Source organism: Eutrigla gurnardus, assembly GCF_963514095.1.
Source record: "Eutrigla gurnardus genome assembly, chromosome: 21".
Classification (NCBI taxonomy): Eukaryota; Metazoa; Chordata; class Actinopteri; order Perciformes; family Triglidae; genus Eutrigla; species Eutrigla gurnardus.
In genome coordinates this window covers 6,841,336-6,860,499 of record NC_139932.1, presented here as the reverse complement: position 1 = coordinate 6,860,499, position 19,164 = coordinate 6,841,336, and the positions used below count along the sequence as shown (strand labels likewise).

Sequence of the window (19,164 nt, the reverse complement as noted above, 5' to 3'; positions counted from 1 at the left end):
TTTCTGTTTGAGCAGCTGATCAAAGCACTGATTTGAGAAATGAGGCATTTTTTATGAGTGACTCATGATGCCAAAGCTCTGAACTTTACTTTATGCTCTATTTCCCCTCGTGTCTCCCTGAGGTGCAACACTGGACAGTTTTAGATCTACCCTCTTGGGCAGTTAGAGGGATGAGACCCGTTGAGATACTGTCCCTTTAATTAAGAAGAGTTCACGTCTGTGTCAGGAAACATTGGCTCTGCTACCCAAGTGTCCTCGAGCAACACGCTGAATGCTTGCTTGCTGAATTTGCAGATTTTCTTCTTTGTTGACTGCTTCATTGTTAACTTGTTTGACATGCAAGTGATGCTGTGAGTATCTGAAATAGTATAGAAACTAATTACAAGGCTACTACTCTTTAACTTTGGCATATTAATTGCACATAATCACGAATGTAATAAGTAATATATTATAAGAAAGAGAAATATAAAATGTAAAATTCCAAAAGATACAAACTTTACAACAGATACAGTATATCTGAGTGAAAGAGATGTAATTTCAGTTCATTTATACTTTAAATGACAAATTTAAAGGTCATATTGATAACATTTTTATTTAAAGGAATAATTAAAAAAATAATACATCCACAGAGCTTTTAGAAAGGTGCAGAATCTAAGTATCAATTCTCGTGAAATTATTATTGTGAATTAATCATTTTAAAACAATTTGACGGGTCCAAAATTAAGGTTTTGTTTACCTCTGTGTAGATGTGTGACATGTGGCTGCTGCTTCTAGCAAGGCTTGTGAGCCAATAGAATAACGATGTTTGTATCACGTGGTATATCTGTGTAGTCAGGGGTCAAGAGTCTTGAAAAAATTGACAGTAAGGGCGGCATTTTTGGTCCAAATTACCGAAATGTATATCTACATGTTGCAAAATTAATTCATACCACGAAAGATGCATCACTTGACATGACAACGAAACGCAGGTTGTGCAAGGAACTGGCAACCCATTGACGGGGCATGCGCTCCAGCAGCTGTGTTGTGACGTTAATGCAATGGAAGGGGAGAGCGAGTGCGACATCTAGTGGCTGGATGTTATCAATGTTCTCAATAGCACCTTTAAGTGACTATTCTGTGCATAGAAGAAAATTGGCTGGGATATATACAGTATAATATAGCGAACATTACATGCATGTAAAGGTGTAGATATGGAAACGAACATCCATTATTAGTTTTTTAGGCTTCGTTTATGTTTTATTATTTATATTACTGTTAAAGTTAGCACACGCATCTACATGTGGAACTAAAGATACACAGGCTCGTTGCCGCTAGTCGGACCAGTTTTAACGCGTAACAGTCCGTCTCGCTAATTCTTCCGTCAAGATGGCGGAGTATGCAAACATCGTCCGAAGGGCTTTCGGGCAATTAGGAGGTCATGGTGGAGTTCGAGGTTTTTTAGTCCAGTTATTCAGGTCAGTTTAATTAAACGTTTTGTATTGTCTATGATGAACCATTATTGATGACTGTTCACCTTCATAAAGATGTGCGACCCGGGTTAGCATTGTGACAGCTAAGTTTGAAGGAGCCTGCTAACGGAGTCAGGACCTCCACTGGAGTGTTAAATGTTGTGAAATGAATGTATGATAATGAAATGTTGCACCAAACTACATTAAAAAATCTCTCAATTTAAGTTTTTGGCAGCAGCATTTCTCTCTTTAAACGAACTGAAGAGGAAAACTTAAGGGGTCGCTGATTAATTCGGCTTGTAAGTTTTAGTCACCATCACCAAGCAGTGTTTATTTGAGGAGTGTGTCAGCTTATATAACTGTTTGTTTGTTTTCGCAAAAGAAAATAGTAGAGAAGTGTCAATGTCAATGGGCAGTCAACGTGAGTCTCCTTTCATTGGCAGAGCGAATGATGTGAAGACAGGAGCCCTGGTTGGTGTGGATAAATATGGAAACAAATACTTCGAGGACAACAAACATTACTTCTTCGGTGAGTCAAATATTCACTGATTTCAAGTCACTAGAAGGACATTTGCACCAGATGTTCGGATTCACGAATCTATTGCAGACATGATGAGTGAGATTTAATTTATAAACTCTAAAAATGTCTCAAAAATGTGTTCAGGTCGTCACCGCTGGGTGATCTACACCACAGAGATGAACGGAAAGAACACCATGTGGGAGGTGGACGGCAGCATGGTTCCAGCTGAATGGTACGACCTGCAGTTTGTTACAGAATCAGTTCACTATAGACTGTTTGGGCTGGATTTCCTGATGCTTTTCTGGGCAACATTTGGCATGTCCACGATTAGAGGTATAATATGGAGCAATGTCTTAAAAAATGGCTCTCAATCACGAGTTATGACCCACTAGAAGAGGCTCACATCAGGTGTACCGAGGCTCACAGACCTCACTGGCCTGAGGCAGACACTAGTGTCCCGATTCAGTCACAATTCAGCATCCATACTTCAGAGGACACGTCTTCCCAGTGAATGATTTCCATGTATTCGCCTCCCACAGGAATGTAACTTTCTACAAAGACATAAATCTTCACAAAATGACTAAAAATGAAGAATTAGCTGTTGGTTCAAGCCAGCTAACTTCCTGATGTTTCCTTTTCAGGCACCGCTGGCTGCACTGTATGACAGACAACCCCCCCACCACACACCCACCAGAGCCCAAGAAGTTCCTGGCTGAGGTCCACCAGTTCAACGTGAGCGGCAGCTCAGCGCAGTACGTGCCCTTCCCCACCACCAGAAAGAAGATCCACGAGTGGGTTCCACCCAAAGCCGGAGCTCAGTGAACTCTGACGGCATATTTGTAAATTATGGTATCCTGCCACTGAATCCAACATGTCCTGAATAAAATCTCTATACACACATTTGTGATGGGAGTGGCAGTTCTTACATTAATACTTTTTCACAATGACAGCGTTCCCTGCAGGTTGAGAATAATTGATTTGGGTGGTTTAAGCTCTAATATCTGACATTTAGGTTTCTGTACAGTTTCATACTCTGTTTGTAGCCAATTCATACGTCTTAGTTACTCACTACGAAATAAAATCTGACGAAATTAGAAATATGACGAGAGAGAGAGAGAGAACTGAAGGAATGGGAGGGAAAACCTGGATGGGATACTATGGGATCCTTGTTACAAATCTACATATTATTGAAATACTTAAGTACAGTTAATATAAGATGTGTTAAGACTTTTACCCAAGTAATTTTCTATTGGGTGACTTTCCCTTTTACCAGTCATTTTCTGGGAAGATATCTACTTTTACTCAAGTGTGGCTTTCGGGTACTTTTAGAAGAAAGAAAATTTATTGGCTGATAAACTTTTATTATTCTGTTTTTTTTTTTTCATCCTCAGATTGTGTTTACTTATTTACTGGAGAAATCTGACTTTTATTCAATCAGGGCCGTCAAGTTGTTTAAAAACCTTTTTTAATCATTATTAATTATTATTACATTCATAAAACACCCTGACGAAGCTGTAGACATATGGGCATTACCAAGTCTTTTCACAGTTTGAGCACCTAATTGGCTTTATGGCTATGATCATTTTCAACACTGGTTAATCCACAAGTTTTCTTGAATAAGCAAGTCATTGTTTTATTAATACTGAAAATGGTTAACATAATTTATCCCATCCTAAGGTCCAACATCAACCGTTGATATTACATTTACTATCTGAGATCAGAGAACGTTTGACCTCTTTGTTTGCAAATGACTGAAAGGATTAATCGATTATCAAATCATCGTTATCTTGGCCGCTGGTGAAGTTGCAACAGCACACTCGTCTTGGAACCTTGTTCTTGTCAGCACTGAATATCACAGCAGAGTCTGCAGCAGCGAGCTCACAGCACAGCGTCTCTGTTGCGTGTTAATCACTGCAGGATTATGCTGAGCCCAGAGAAAGTTGCAACATGCAGCATTTCACACTGAGGTGTGTGGAGATTCTCCAGAGCTGACGGGTCACACTGTGTGAAAGTGACTGGACACACAACACACCCATGATGAGTCGGTGGCAGCAGAGTCGCTGTCGAACTCCAGCCAGGACCAGCGCTCTCATGTGCAGAAGAAGAGGTTTGTTTGCTTATTTTTACACTTTTTTGCATATTATAGGAGAATATTTGACCTTTATTTATTCGTCCTGTTATGTTAAACTAGGTACACTGAGCTAAAATGAATGCAGTATATTACAAGAGTCCTGAGATGAATTATGAATGTTAAATCTTTCAGTTTTTGTTTTGGTGATTTTGGAGGATGTATTCTTGGTGCTGTTGAATTCTGTTGCATCATACTGAGGGATGTTTCTAATGCTTTGTTCAAGTCGGTTATATTAGTGAGGGTTGAGTAAATAATAGAAACACCTCTCAAAATAACCAAAAGTTGAATCAACATCGTTCTAGAACAATTTAAAGTAAACCATGAGATTATTACCTCCATAAAGGGAGACTTTATTGTATAATAACTGCATTAGATTAGCAGTTCTACCCAATAAACTGGCATTAATCTGCATATTTATGGACTAAGATTTTAGAAGGTATTTGAACAAGTTGAACAATTCTATTTAATTTTACTCTTGATATTGTGATTATATTTTGATGCTGCTACTTTTGTGCTTTTTTACGTTTCTTTAGTTCAGGACTTTTACTTCCACTTTACTTTTACAGTATCGTTACTTTTCTACATTCGTGTTTCCAGGTGAGGCAATAAGTGTCTTTCTTGTTTCAGAGGTCTGAAGCTGTTAAATGAGGAGATTCACTGTTTCGTCACTGTATCTTCGAGGGGAGGGTTTGGAGGAAGTAGAAGAACAAGAAGAAAGTCACCTCAATGTAAGCTTCATCGACCCCCCCCCCCCCCCCCCCCCCCCCCCCCGGCTGTAATAGTGTTTAGCATCCAGGAGGGGGCGTTGTGTCCTTTGACTTAGTCTTGTGACACAGCCCTGTCACCATATCAGCATCAGATCAGTGAGAGAGAATGAAAAGCGCTGTTGGCATCCTTGAGTCAGCATTTCAGTCCCATCTCGTCTTTATTTAGAAACCAGAGGAGACTCTGCTCGGAGAACGGAGGCAGCATCTCGCCCATTAAAACTAATTAAGGGAGATGAGAAGGAAGTGCTTGGACGGGTGGCAATAAGCCTGAGACTTCAATTTCTGTTCAATGGACGGCGTGTTTGGTGCTCTTGTAGATTCTCGCAACAGCTGATAGCTTTTGTCTGATTCATCCTCTGAAAAACTAGAGCAGATAATCTCTCTCAGCCTGCGACTGCTGATGCAGCGTTATACTGAAGCTGCTACGATGCCAGCTGGGCATCATAGGCTAAAGAGGGTCACGCTGCATGTCTGGCACTCTCCCTCTTGCTAACTTACATATCTTTTATCTGTTTTCATAGGCCATCTCCTCCTCCTCCTCCTCCTCCTCCTCCTCCTCCTCTTCGATCCCACTTCTCCTCTCTTTACCATCAGTGTATTTTGCTCCTGGTCCTCTCTTCTTGCATCATTCATGGCTGACTTTCTCTCCATGCGTGAATTTGAGTGTGAGATCCTTCATTATCCATGCTTCCTTTTTTTTTTTTAAATCTCTAATTCTCCAAATGTTGTGCTGTGCTTCAGGGGTCAGTGCATCGAGTCTATTTTTTTTAAAGCCTCCCCCTGAGCAGTTTTGTTGTACAAAAACAAAATACCAACGTCCCATTTCTTTCTTTCCATCATGTGTGTTTCTGCCCACGGGGAGAAACTCAAAACGTGATGCAAATTATTATTCTGAGACTGGTTTGTAAACCTTTTTCACAGCAGACATTTTCCCTGGTCACACAGGTGTACATAATGAAATTAAGGATGACCAAATTCCATTCAGCTGCTTTGATTCCAGGTTCCTGGTATCATGCATGTTTATTCACTGTGCTTCTCCTATTATGACGAGTCCAAATGTGTGCTGTGAGAAAGGCTTCTGTCGCCTCGAGAGAATTGAACTAAATAGAATTTCACTTTTTCCTGCATGTATTCAGGAAAAAACATAGTGGGTGAACGTTGGCCAGTCATGTGGCAAAGACTTCCTGATTACAAGACAGCAGGTTGTGTAATGTGAACAGTGCAGCGATCTGACGAGTTTGAAAGTCGTGTAGTACTTGGTATTAAGTCAAATAGCTTTGCATAAAGCCAACATTAGATAATCCAGCCTGTTCATATAGCAAGTCAGATTTTAAATCTTAATATACGGGTAGTGCACACTACACGACTTGTTTGAAAATGTACACTAAAGTCATGTCATGTATGAATTACATAGAAATAGTATACTTATAATATACCCTTTGCAGTGTATCAGGCTGTAGCTTCTCATAAAACAGGATAAATGCATCGTTAGTTTTGGGCTCATCAGTGGAAATGTTGATAAAGAACATTATGCTTTAGGTTGGCTGGAGGAGAAGCAACACTGAACCTCCTCCCACTTGTAAAGTTTGCCTTTGAGCATGAGTGGGAGTGGGTGCGGAGTCCAGCTTCGGTCTCTCTCTCTCTCACACACACACACACACACACTGTTATCTGGCGCTGCAGATTAACAGTGCCGTCTCCGTCCTGTAGAGTGTGTTCACCCCTCCGGGAGCGAGTGTGTCAGGATATTCCTGCACTCATTCATTCCCTTAAATCCCCCCCGTCCTCCCCCCCCCCCCTCTCTCTCGGTGTCTGTCCCCAGCTCTCCATCCTCTGTCTGCTCCTTCCCGATTGGCAGCTGAGGTTGTTGTTACCGTGGCAAAGTGTGCCCAATCCAGTGGAGTGTGGCTGATAGGGATAAAAAAAAAAATGTCTCGGGCTGCTTCATGCCTTTTAAGGTGGTCTTTAAGCCAAGTGTGCGAGAGCAGTACAGAACAGGACAGCTTGGGAACGCACCCCAGGACGAGTCGGCGTAGTGCAGGGTGCGATCTGAGGAGCCGGTTGGAGCCTGATAGCTGCGAACATAGGAAGCCAAAGGTTTCTCAATGAGAGGGTTGCACACACACACACACACTCCGCCCCCTTCAGAGCGTCCTAAAACTTCAAAGAGGCAGACAGAGCTCTCTGATGTGCAGGGGTCTTCTGAAGCTGCCGTGGCGTGCACTTTGACCCCGGGCTGTGAGGAAGAGGAGGCATGAGGAAGAACTACAGTGCTATTCCGCTCATCTATGTGTCAGAGGTAGCGTTCGCACTTGTTACAACTTCAAATCTGTCGCAATGTTGTGAGTGTTTTGTCCGTTTGTGATAGATAAGATATTTAGTTCTCTTGCTGGTTATAAAGAAGTCAGGTGCCGAGTCGTATGCAGTCAGTAGTGCATTATTGCCCTCATGTACCTGACTTTTATGTGAGTCACGAGCTCTTTATGTGAGGGAGAAAAACTTGTTTCCCACTGAAATGTTCTCTGTCACATACCAAGATTTTACATTTGATAGCTTTTCAGTCTTGGCATTCTCGCTGCAGCTTGCTTATTATGTTTTAGAGGCAGGATTGTAAAGAGTTTGGCTCATTACAGCTGTGTTAATAAATTAGTTATCTTGTGTTTTACGACCAGAGGTGATCATGGAAGCTGCTTTTTAACAGTTAAAGGTTGAGTCAGGCAAGTTCCACCACGTTTGTGTCTGTGCGAAGCATGCGATTGGCCGTCGCTGCTCGAGTAACATCTAAGGAATGTGTATAGAACGCCATAGATCATGCAGAGCTCGTTTCCTTGTTCTGTTTCTTACTCGCTCGTCCCTGGAGTTGCTCCGTTCTGGCTCTGAGTGCTCGGGCAGGAGGTCATGCTTGTGTTCCTCCTGTCTTTATCTGTCTGTCATCTGAAAACGCTGCATCAGAATGCCTGCTCGTTGCACGTGGCTAAAAAAGAGAGGCATCCCTGAGCCAATCCCTCGATGTGTGCTGTGCTCTGGGCTGCCCTTATTGTGCTGACGCTGTGTGTTTCCTTGTGTGCATGCATTATGTACCTCAGTCTGCCACGATATGCACAACAAAATGTCATAAAAATAATGTTATGTAACCCAACCAGTATAATGGGGCATTTCCTGTCAAGCCACCAGCCTTTGCTCGTCCACAAACAAGGAAATAGTAGAAGGAAGAAGCAGCAGGACGTCTGTTTTTCTTTCTTTCTTCCTGATATGTTGTCAAATCCTCTTGTATATTTTACCTTCAGAGCCTTTGAAATGCCCTCAAACTGTAAAGTGGGGTCACTTCCATCCGTTTACCATGGTAACCATCACAGTGTCACAGCACTCGAAGCTTTCATTCCCCTCTGTTCTCTCTCATTGAGCTGTGTATGTTTATACCTTAACAGAGGTCTTATCTCAGAGGACATGGCAGTGTCAAGCATCGACAGCACATTTCTCATGCTAATATATGCCACTGAGTCGGTATCTTCATCCTTACGAGCTCTCAGGAATGAAATGATGCAATGGGAGGACATTCTGCAGGTTCTCACAACTACAAGGGGTGTGTTACGGATATGAGCAAACTCGAGGTATGATGACAAAGAGACATGATGTTAATGTGTGGCATATTTCACATTTCTCAGTGAATTAGACCGTTAAACCAGTAAGGAAGGCAGTGAATGACTCATAGCACAGAGAATCACGTTCCTCAGAGGATGAATCCTACTGACTTTGATGATCCTCTGACTTTTTCCTTTTAATGGCATTATTCCCTCAAAATGTGTCTAATGATTTTGTATTTATTGCTAATGGATGCAGAACATGGTAAACATCATTCCAGCTAAAAACAGAGCCATCTGGCTTTTTGATCCAACAGTTTCTCATTAGATTTTCCTGAAAATGTAGTATTATAGCGATATATATATTTGTATTGCATTATGAAATTACAGATACTGTGAGGGTTTTATCCAGATTGCCCACTCCTAAAAACCAAAATTTGAATAAGGATCTATTTTTTGTTACATTAGAAAGTGATGTTAGTGGTGCAAGTGATACTTCCCCAGTGCTTTCAGTCCGCCTGCATTTCCCGTCAATCTCCTTCCCCTTTGGTGTCCGTAACATGAAGTAAGATCTCAAATCAGTAGAATTGTAGAATTTACAACTTTTGCAACACAAACAACTCCTGCATCTCTGCGCTGTGATGTGTGCATCTATCCCTGCCCACGTAAATCAGTTGTGATTATTATTTATTCTGTGTTATTATGCATTTCACCATGCTGTTGGTTATGAAGCTATTAAAGTGAAATGAAGCGATCATATTAATTGCACCAATGTTCACCGTAACTGTCTTTTTTTTTTAATCATCTAAATTATTTTAAAGATGCGTTCAATCACAATCCTAATGGGAATATTCAAACTAGCACTAACAACATCTCACGGCACAACAAGATAATAATTGTATCTGTTCAGAAAATAAATGACATATTTCATGGTTGGCCCTGAATCATTGTTTGCCATCAGCGGTGAAGTGCAGTCCCGTTATTTAACTTTCCATTTCTGCTTCCAGACGTCTCACAGACTGGATTCAGGGTGTCTGCCATGCAAGTGCACCCGTAAACTATCTGTCTCACATTTCTGAGAAGGTATGGCTGCAAGCGAGGAAATTATTCATTTATGGTTTGATTATTGCTGTTGAGTGGCTCCAGTGATGGCAATGCTTTGGTTTCAGACTCAAATACACCCACAACCGTTGTATCGATCGCCCTGAGATTTGATACGTCCATGGTTTTTAGACCTTTTTCACTGAAACGGTTGCTTTGTGTGCCTGGAAATGATGGGAAGAGAGCAGTGAATCAGAACAGCAAAGTTGTGGTGCGTACAGCTAAACAATGAGCTGAATCTCAATATGAAGCTCCGTAAAGTCGACCGAGTTGCAGATTCAGCTGATCGTTTTCTGCACAGTGTTTTCAGTTTGTCATTTGATGGATTATTCTAAAATTGTTGAAAGAACAAAAGCTTTTTAAAGGAGCATTGTGATCGAAACTAAAATGTTGGTCGCTAGTTTTCTCATTGTGAGTATGAACAGTGACATTAGCATTTAGCTCACAGTGCTGCTAGCATTACTGTAGGTTTCCAGATAAAACTGTCTATTTCGTCTAATGTGACGTCTCCATACATCTGGTTTTGTCCAACCAGCTGTTTTTGTTTCGATTAACAGTAAAGCCAAGAAAACAAGCACATTCTCACAGTATCGAAATACTAACGATAAGTTAAAGTACCCACCATTCAATATGTTATTTAAGTAAAAGTACAAAAATACCAGTACCAAAGTACCAAAGTACCAAAATAAAATGACTGAATAATTCTATTGACTGGATTATCATTGATGCATTCATTTATATCATTTACATCACTGCATCATTTTCACCCACCTTTTACTAAATGTGGGGCTAATTTGAGCTAAGTCATATAAATAAAGTTGTATCTAAATATATACTAATAATACGTTGTAATGGTTAATATTTACAAACTGAATCTGCAATGTAACTCAAGTGATTAAAACATTTGAGTTAAAACTACATTTGCAGTTTAAAGAGAAGCATACACATAAAATGAAATAAACTTACGCAAAATAACAGGTAACAAGTATTTGTGTTAAAAACTCCGTCACAAACAGACAGAGAGACAGCAGACGTACAGCAGACGACCCCATCAACAGACCCCCCCCGCCCCGTCACCCTGATTACACCCGGCCTACATGCACGTTTGTCATTTCCCTAATGATGATGACCTTCACTGAGGAGTGAATTTATTCAAGCTGCAGAATTCTGCTCACACACACATGCAATGTAATCATCACATAACTGCCATTCCTCATCATGTTTGTTACAGATGTACTGCTCAATTTCTCGTCATGGCAACGATGGATGACATACTGTGTACCTCTATTCTTGTGAGGACACCTCACAGATATCCCCTTTACGGTTAACTTAAACCAGAGTTTCTGCCTCTCATGGTTATTTACTACATCCAAGCATCTGTTTTCCTGAAAGATACATCCCTGACTATCTTTTAAAAAAATGGCAGCATGTCATATAACACTGCTGTTTTGGAAGCCATTGCTTGAATACACAAAGACTCCTTTGTCCATCTGAACACAAAAGTATTCCATATGCTTCACAATAAATATGACTTATAACCAGACGAAGGTGTAGCTGAAAGTGACATATCATATACTTGCTGAGCTCAAATGACTGAATTTTTTTTTTATATATGATTACGCAGGTTTTCAATTAATATAATTTAGAAACATAATAACACCAATATAGTTTAAGGGCTAACCTTAGCTAAAATCAAACATTAACTCTAAAAATAAGTCTTAAATCTGAGGCAATCCTTTGAAACTGCAAAAATGTCCTTTTACTTCAAAATGAACTTCCTCGTTCACAATATCTTAGAATTATCCTCCAAAGTTGAAAGAAGTATTGCGATATTATACTTAACTAAAACTAGCAATACAACACATTAAATAATACTCCATTGTAAGTAGAAGTTCTGCAATCAAAATGTGTGACTTACATGTACTTAGTTACTTTCCAACAACAGTGTTGGTCTAGAAGTACAAGACATGCATACTTATACACTGTTTTCAACTGTTGCTGTGAGGACTGGACCATGAATGATGGTAAAACACAGGTCAAACCATATGACTGTGTGTGAAATTATCATTTAATTTCTTTCCTCGAATGTGAATAGCATTACATGAGATATAATAGGATTTATTTGTAATTGACCTGTTTGGTTAAACTGAAGTCAAACAAAGCGGTGTGTTCATGTGCTCATCGGCATGTAACCTTGTGTGTCCGTATCAGTCGCCTCTAGTTACCTGATCCAGAGGAGAAACAGACTCTGTACTGTCTGTAACAGAGGTTTAGTCTCTTCTCTGTCGTCATCGCCAAAAAAGAAATCTTCTCTCTCTCTCTGTGTTCTTAATTTCGTGGACTTCATGTTCCCTCCGGTTGCCAGTTGATTAGCTCTGATACACCAGCACGGTCAATCCTTCCCTTCACAAAGGTTAGAATGTTTTCATTCAAATGGTTTCAACTTTAGGAGAGTTTTGGAGGCTGTTGTTTGTGAATTATACCAACAAAGACAAAAGCAGCAAGCGTTTGGCATTTAAATGACTTAAAGAAATAGTTACGGATTTTGGGAGATTATTCTCTTTCTTAGAGTTTGATGAAAAGATTGATACGGAATACTTTAGCTTAGCACAAAGACTGGAAACAGTTCATACGTTTTTTTGATCAAAGTGTGAAAATGACAAGCTGCCCTTCTGTTTCCAGTCATCATGCTAAGCTAAGCTAACGGCTTTGAGAGTGGTATTGGTCCTCTCATCTAACTCTTGGAAAAATATTGAATAAATGTACTTCTCAAAATGTTTAATTGATTTTGAACATTTCCTTTGAATCAAAATGGATAAATATGTTGGCTGAATAATCCAATAATCCACGTATTGTTTCAGCACTAGAAGAGAGTTCTAGACATCACCCATCCCACAGTATCATCTGAGTGATTTAATATCTTGTGTGACATGATGACAAAATAAGTGTTGAAATGGTGTTAAACTGTCATCTTTTATCTCCCTCTGACCTCTTACTTAAATGTCAAACATTAAAGCATTTCTTCTCCTTTAACTCTCTCTTTCTGTCTCTCTCTCTCTCTCTCTCTCTCTCTCTCTCCCTCTCTCTCTCTCTCTCTCTCTCGCTCTCTCTCTCTCTCTCTCCACGCCTACATATCACAGCAGCTGTCATTTACGTTAGAAATATAAATGAATTCTCCAAAGAGGAAGACAAAGAGAAGTGAAATGTCAGGCGCTGGCGGTATGAAGCCGGCTGGGCAGTGATGTGGGGGCGTCGGGGATGACACATGAAAGGGTGGCTGGTGCCCCCTCACCCCCCCCCCCCCCCCCACATATGCTTTCAAAGTGTGACCCGTGGATATTTATTTCAAACAGCCTCATGGTGCCGTGTTGGCTCACTGTCCTTTATGAAAGCAGGCACACGTTATCAGATCAGGTCATGTTGTTGGATCATTAGCATCAAAATTGATGCCTCTAACCAGGAATACAATTTACATTACTTTACATACGGCTGGGATCTATAATACACCATGTTTAATAAATTATGTATTAATAATCTGAATCTGAAATATTTCTCTCTGAATTGTAGTGCAGGAATAAATAAATAAAAATCAAAATAGTCTAGAAAAGACTACAGTACTTGAGTAAATGTACTTTTGGTCGACCACTGCGAATACCCCGCGGTGGTCGGTCTATAAAATATGGAAAATGTCTTCAAATGTATTTATTTTTTTGGTCCAAAATCCAGAGATATTCAGTTAAAAATAATAAAGCATAAATTCATTTTTATAACTGAAACAATATATTTTTTTTATAGGTGGGGATCAATGTACTCCTAATCTATTTAGCAATTAATCAATTAATTGACGCAGCTTGACGTTTGTATGATTGTGAGGTTTTTTTGTGGGCTTCTTCTTTTGAGATGGATTTTTACAGTATTTGGTATTTATTGATGCCAAATTTGGAATAATTTCCAAATCTGTTTCTTATCTTGTTAAACTACTTGAATTGGTTGTGAATGCGAATGATTATCTTGACATAAAGGTGTTAGGATTTGAAAGCGGACCTTTAAACAGACAGATTAAAAGAAGAATGGTTAATATTCACGTGGTCTTGAAGTTATGAGTCAAGCTCTGAAAACACTGGATCATCTCCTGTTCAGGATCAACTGCAGACTCAACCTTTTGAGTCACTTTTGTTGTGCCTGTAAAAGGATGTTGGCATAATCACCTCCGTGTGCGGGCGCTTTTAGAGGATTGTTTTGCCCTTTTGTGCCAAATGCACCTGCATGTATTAGATTGTGCTTACTCTAAACTTCAGCATTGCTATATTAGTTACACGTATGCAGTTTTGCACTTGAACTACAGTCAGTAGGAAGACAAAAGATTTCAGATGGCTATGATCACTAGTGTCTCGGAGCAAATGAAAGACTGCTCATGCATCAGCAATAAAGAGACAAATAAAACAGCCAGAAGCTGCTTGTGAGTGAAAGGAGCAACAAGCCAGTAAAAACAAATTCTATTCTACTATTAAAAAAAAGACAGGACCACAAGAACTGTGTGAAAATCATTTCCATCAGCATGAATTTACATCAGTGTGTTGAACAACCCTTGAAATGCTGTTTTTTTTTAGACCAAATGTGGAGATCCAATTGAGGCCAGGGTTTTGAAATCGTGAGGTCAGGAGTCCCCCAGCCTTCCATATTTGAAAAAGTCTTTGTATTTTTCACATTTAATGTATTCAGTTAGCAGCTCAATTCTATTTGATTTCCCATCTTGAAGGTTTAAATTGTGTTTTAAAGCTGTCTCCAGCCGTCTCCTGTGCTGCGTATTGAACCTGACAACATAATGATTACCATTCAACATGATGCAATGAGGGGTTTGTTTTTATATCATGCCAGGGGTTACAGGAGTAGACACAATGACTAACAACTATTAAAAATGAAAAGAAAACATGTCACAGGAAATGTTTGGCTGATATTTTATTACAGGTACAGCAGAAATGGAATATCATATTATTGAGTTTTATTTAGTGTATAATTACATGTTAATAAGAATCATTGTGTTGCAAATGTTACTGTAGCCCAGACACTGGCTGTACGACTGTTCACCATAGATTTTATACACACTTGGCACCCAGGAGAAGTTTCAGTTGGTCTGAAACCTCACCACTAGATGCCGCCAGATCCTACACACCAGACCTTTAACTGAAAGAAAGGGTTGAAACATTGTTATATTCCCCAAAGTATAAAATTCTGCCGATTGAAAAGACCATCTGTGTCATCTGACTGTATTTCTACCTGTAATATCATCAGGGCCATTTACTGTCCACAACTACCAAATGCACTAAAACTGCCTCAGTGTTTGTGAAGCAGTGGTCATGTGACCAGCTTGACAGTGCTGCTTCTATCTGTTGCACAGCCTCAATTCCAGTCAGCTTAAATTTACCGCCAGAGTCCCTTAAAAACCGCCGTCCCTTTCTTATTCCCAGCATGCCCATTCAAGATCCCCATTGATTGATTTCCCCTGCTATGCTGGGACAAAAGATGTGGCTGGAAAGCAGGGAACCGTAGCACGCCTTTATAGAGGCTGAAAAGAGCGCGAGGAGGAGGGAACAACAGAGGAGGAGGGAAGCTTCTTCTGTTTGTTAGTGTGAAAGAGAGAGGGGAGGTACTGGGAAACACTGGCTCTTCATTGGTTCAAACAAGCATGCTTAGAAATGGCAGTTTTTCATATCACTAAACTAAAACAAACTATTTCTAATGAAGGTTTTAGATGTTACAAAATGTTTACACCCAGTAATGCCTGGTGTTACTACTATGTAACTAATGAGCTTGTTTGTCAGAAATAAAAGAAGTAAAACAGTAATATGTTCGACACCTTGCTGTTAGTAACAATGTAAACTGGCAAGATTTTAGATTTCATTTCACTTAAAACAACATAATATATCTCAAAGTTCAGCTTAAAAAGTGACGATAATGGCGCGCAGTTGGCGGAGTGGTTAGAGCGCATATCATGTACGAAGGTACATACGCAGCAGACCCTGGTTCGAATCCCAGCCTTTCCTGCATGTCACACCCCCCTCTCTCTCTCCTATGTTTCCTATCTGTCCACTGCTAATAAAAGCATCTATGCCAAAAAAAATCAATAATGCCACTCCTGATTTAACTGTCCCTAAGTGGCCAAAAACATTGCAGGTGTAGGTTTTAATGAAACCGCGTGCAGGCCAGAGTCCTCTCTGCGTATTCTGTCTGGTGATATATGTGGATGCTCAGGCTGATTAAACAATGTCCCAACGGTGTCCACAGCAGCAAAACCCCTTGTGCTCTCTACCGCCTCTCTGTTGTAACATATTTGTGTGCGAATAAGGATCATTACTCGTCCACAACTGAGCCCAATGTTTTAAAAACATGTATGTAGTTGAAAATAGCCTTGTTGACACATCAATCTTCCTTGGCAGAGCGAGAGATCCAGAGGGATTACGTCATGTTTTATTTTGTCAGGGTCACCCATATGATGTGCTGTGTTTTATTGGAGGCTGCAGTGTTGTAAAGTTATAAAGGTGCTAGCAATAAGTGAACGAAAGGAGTGGAAGAGTGTGGGAGAGATAAAAGCCATGAGCTGAGAGAGAGAGAGAGAGAGGCAGGGAAGGACACATATTGTAAACGAAAATGTAATTGCTGGCACAGAAATATGGACTTAATATAAGAGTGAGCAGGAGGTTGACAGCTTTGATGAAACCAGATAGTGTAATTTGAGGACAGTTACACACTTACAAAGATGAAGAGTGGGTCTAATGAAAGAAGGGATGTTTTTCCATTCATAATAACCTCGCTGCTTCAATACGGAGCCCAAAGGATGTTTAATTGATTCAGCCTTCGCCCCGCATGGCGCGAGGCATGAGAGATGAGTCTCATCAACAGATGCACACAGCAGCTTTTTGCCTCATCTGGATGTCGACATATTCCCAACTGACAGTAGCAGAACGATAAACACATTAGTGTCCCTGCGACAGTGATAACAGCCAGACATTAGGCGGGAGTCATAACTGGGAAATGTTCAGGATCTTAATGTGATTCTCTCCACATCATTTTTCCCCCCCAATATGCTCCTTTCCTTGTTATAAACATACATTCCTGTCTATGTAATGGATACAAATGGATGCAGAGCTAATGCTGCTCTAGGTGTGATGTCATCTCTAAAAAAAAAAGTTGATTTTACTTGTTCAGTCTGTATTAGATCTGTCTGGAGCAAAGAGACATTTCTTTTTACCTAGAGAGACGTCTGGTCACACAGTCTGCTCTGAAGGTTTCCCTTCCTGTCTGTCTCACCCGGCCTGATCAGGACAGCAGTTTGTCAATTAACTCTCGGTTTCGTGTCTCACTTTCTCTTTCTGTCGGTCAGTTTCTTTTCTCACACATATTGGATGACGTCAGTTTTACTGGCAGTGAGATACGGCAACTGATGTGGGGATTGACGTCAGTTTCACTGGCATACCTTCTCCATATATGTAAATTATGTGGACAGATTATCAGAAACATTTGCTGTTTAAAGTCTCAACATAGACCTGAGCCGACACACACAAAAGTAAAGTAGGAGTCTCAACAAAGAAACAGAACATTATAAAGGAACAATGTGTATTTAGGGGGATCTATTAGTGGACATATGATATAATATGAATAAATAAGTTGAATCCTTGTGTTTTTGTGACCTTATTTTATATCTACATAGAGAGCAGGTCGTCTTCACAGAGCCATGTTTCTACAGACAAACCAAACACTGGGAGTCAGTTATACTGATAGTGAAGTGATTATGAGTTAATAATAATAATATTCATCATTCTTATTATAAATAGTTGTGTAGTGTATCCTGATTTTAAAGCTGACTGTATCACCTTTTATCAGCTATTACCATTTTTAGCTCTGTTTTGTCTCCACCATTGTCTGCCTACTGTCTGAGGCTCTCTAAGCTGTGAAATGCTTGTTCCAGAGCCAGTCACTGTGTCTGCCTGTTTGTTGATTAGTGCTCAGCAGGTAGCGCGCTGCTGCTTTATCAGATTGTGTTGTCGCTAAAAACAAAACAGCTGCCTGCTGCTGCTGAAAACAAGGCTGATGAGAGAGATTGGAGTGAATCAAAAACAGTGAGGTCGTGGGTCATAAAACCAAAGAAATGAGCTGAAAGACTGTGGGTCCGAGTCAGGTTATAAGAAGAAAACACTCTTTTTCTCACTGTGAAAACACAGAATCATCATCCCCATCCCCAACAGAATTATCTGAGGCCTCCTTACACAATTCCCACCAGAAAGTTCTCACCCTAGTGACCTAAACATTGTAGATCCCATCAGAACATCCTGTACCACCCCGAACTTAAACATTCCATAACCCCTGCAGAATGTTCCAGTTCCCCGCAGAACATTCCCAAAGCACGAGGCCGTCCCCATTCCCTCACCTAAACATTCCAGGATCCCTCCTTCGTGTTCCCATCTCCCTCAAACATTCCAGAGCCTCACCAGAACGCCCGATCCTCCTCCTCTCCCAAACAACCCAGAACCCCCACCTAAAGGCTCCCGACCAGAACCGGTGTTCTGGACGTGTCTGGTGTTACGGAGGTCAGATTGATGTCACCGCTGAGATGGAGACAGGAAGCCCTGCAGGAAGTCTGTAAAGAAAACAAACATCTCTGCTGGGGAAAGGGAACAATAGCATCTCGTGGTTAACGGAGTGAATTTTATGTGTACACGCAAATACTTGTCGCACACATGTCTTTTTATATCATCTGGTAACCATGAATTCTGAGATCTATACACCGCAGATATGTGGCATCACTCTGTTTGTTTGATAATAAGTTAATAATAACATTTACATGAATAATTGTAACTGCATGCCTGCCAGAGAGTGTGTGTGTGTGTGCTCAAGATTTGGTTTTACTTTCTTGCAATTAGCCAGAGCAGCTATAGAGAGAGCAGTGTTTAAAAGGTTGTTTGTTGCTGTTTTTAAGTGTCGTGCAGCGCTGAAATACCCATCGGTGATCTGATCGTAATGGCATTTACGTAACAGGCTTTTCATATGCTTGTTTTGTGTGAGCCTACAGCCACTGCCCTCTCTGAATGAAATCAATGCTGAAGTAGAAAGAGACACCAATCTGGATCTAATTAAATGTCACATTTAACACCGCCTGCTCTACCTCTCTCTCACGCGCGCATGGTTTATAATAATAAATCAATACCCAGGGGAAATGGACTGGAAGTATATTAGGTTATGAGGATTGATCTCAGCAGAAAGATGTGTTGTGGATCTTTCTACACACACACACACACACACACACCAATGATCAAATCAACATTCAATAACAGAGCTCCTGGCGTGCTGGCAGCCTCGGTGCCAGGTGCTGTTCTCTGCCCTGCAGGCTGAATCACGCGTGTCCAACCTGTCTGCACACACTTGTCACAATGATTAGAAGATGACTGACTCACTCAACATCCTCTGATTGTTGACTTCGGGTTGATGTGAGCAGGAGAGGGGAGAAAAATGATAAAGAATGACAGGAGGGGAAGACAGGGATAAAAAACCTGTCAGTGTTTTCTAAGACAGAAGAGTCGACTTATATTGTGTGGATGAATACTTAATGTTAGCCTGGACT

The 19,164-nt window shown here is 40.5% G+C and overlaps 2 protein-coding genes across 3 annotated transcripts in view; both read left to right on the top strand.

Moving 5' to 3' along the window:
• The first annotated feature begins 1,322 nt into the window (after positions 1-1,322).
• ndufa12 (NADH:ubiquinone oxidoreductase subunit A12) lies at positions 1,323-2,868 on the top strand. The gene is made up of 4 exons (XM_084038452.1): positions 1,323-1,454; positions 1,892-1,977; positions 2,113-2,200; positions 2,610-2,868. The coding sequence occupies exons 1-4, from the start codon at positions 1,366-1,368 to the stop codon at positions 2,788-2,790; spliced, it is 444 nt and encodes a 147-aa protein (XP_083894578.1). The 5' UTR covers positions 1,323-1,365; the 3' UTR covers positions 2,791-2,868.
• A 1,115-nt stretch (positions 2,869-3,983) lies between these two features.
• Positions 3,984-19,164, top strand: part of tmcc3 (transmembrane and coiled-coil domain family 3) — a 38,508-nt gene continuing 23,327 nt past the window's right edge. The window contains exons 1-2 of one of the 2 annotated variants that reach the window (XM_084038785.1): positions 3,984-4,075; positions 4,727-4,827. In XM_084038785.1, the coding sequence (XP_083894911.1) occupies positions 4,744-4,827 (84 nt within the window). In that variant the 5' untranslated portion in view covers positions 3,984-4,075; positions 4,727-4,743. Of the gene's footprint in view, positions 4,076-4,726; positions 4,828-7,015; positions 7,166-19,164 lie in introns of those variants that run through there. The other variant, XM_084038786.1, reaches the window with a different exon arrangement.

What these genes read in the sequence shown, in the direction of transcription:
- ndufa12 (XM_084038452.1), top strand. Translation starts at nt 1,366, where the DNA reads ATGGCGGAGTATGCAAACATCGTCCGAAGGGCTTTCGGGCAATTAGGA. An exon ending in TTTTTAGTCCAGTTATTCAG is followed by an intron (nt 1,455 to 1,891) that starts GTCAGTTTAATT and finishes TTTCATTGGCAG; the next exon opens with AGCGAATGATGTGAAGACAG. An exon ending in AGCATGGTTCCAGCTGAATG is followed by an intron (nt 2,201 to 2,609) that starts GTACGACCTGCA and finishes TTTCCTTTTCAG; the next exon opens with GCACCGCTGGCTGCACTGTA.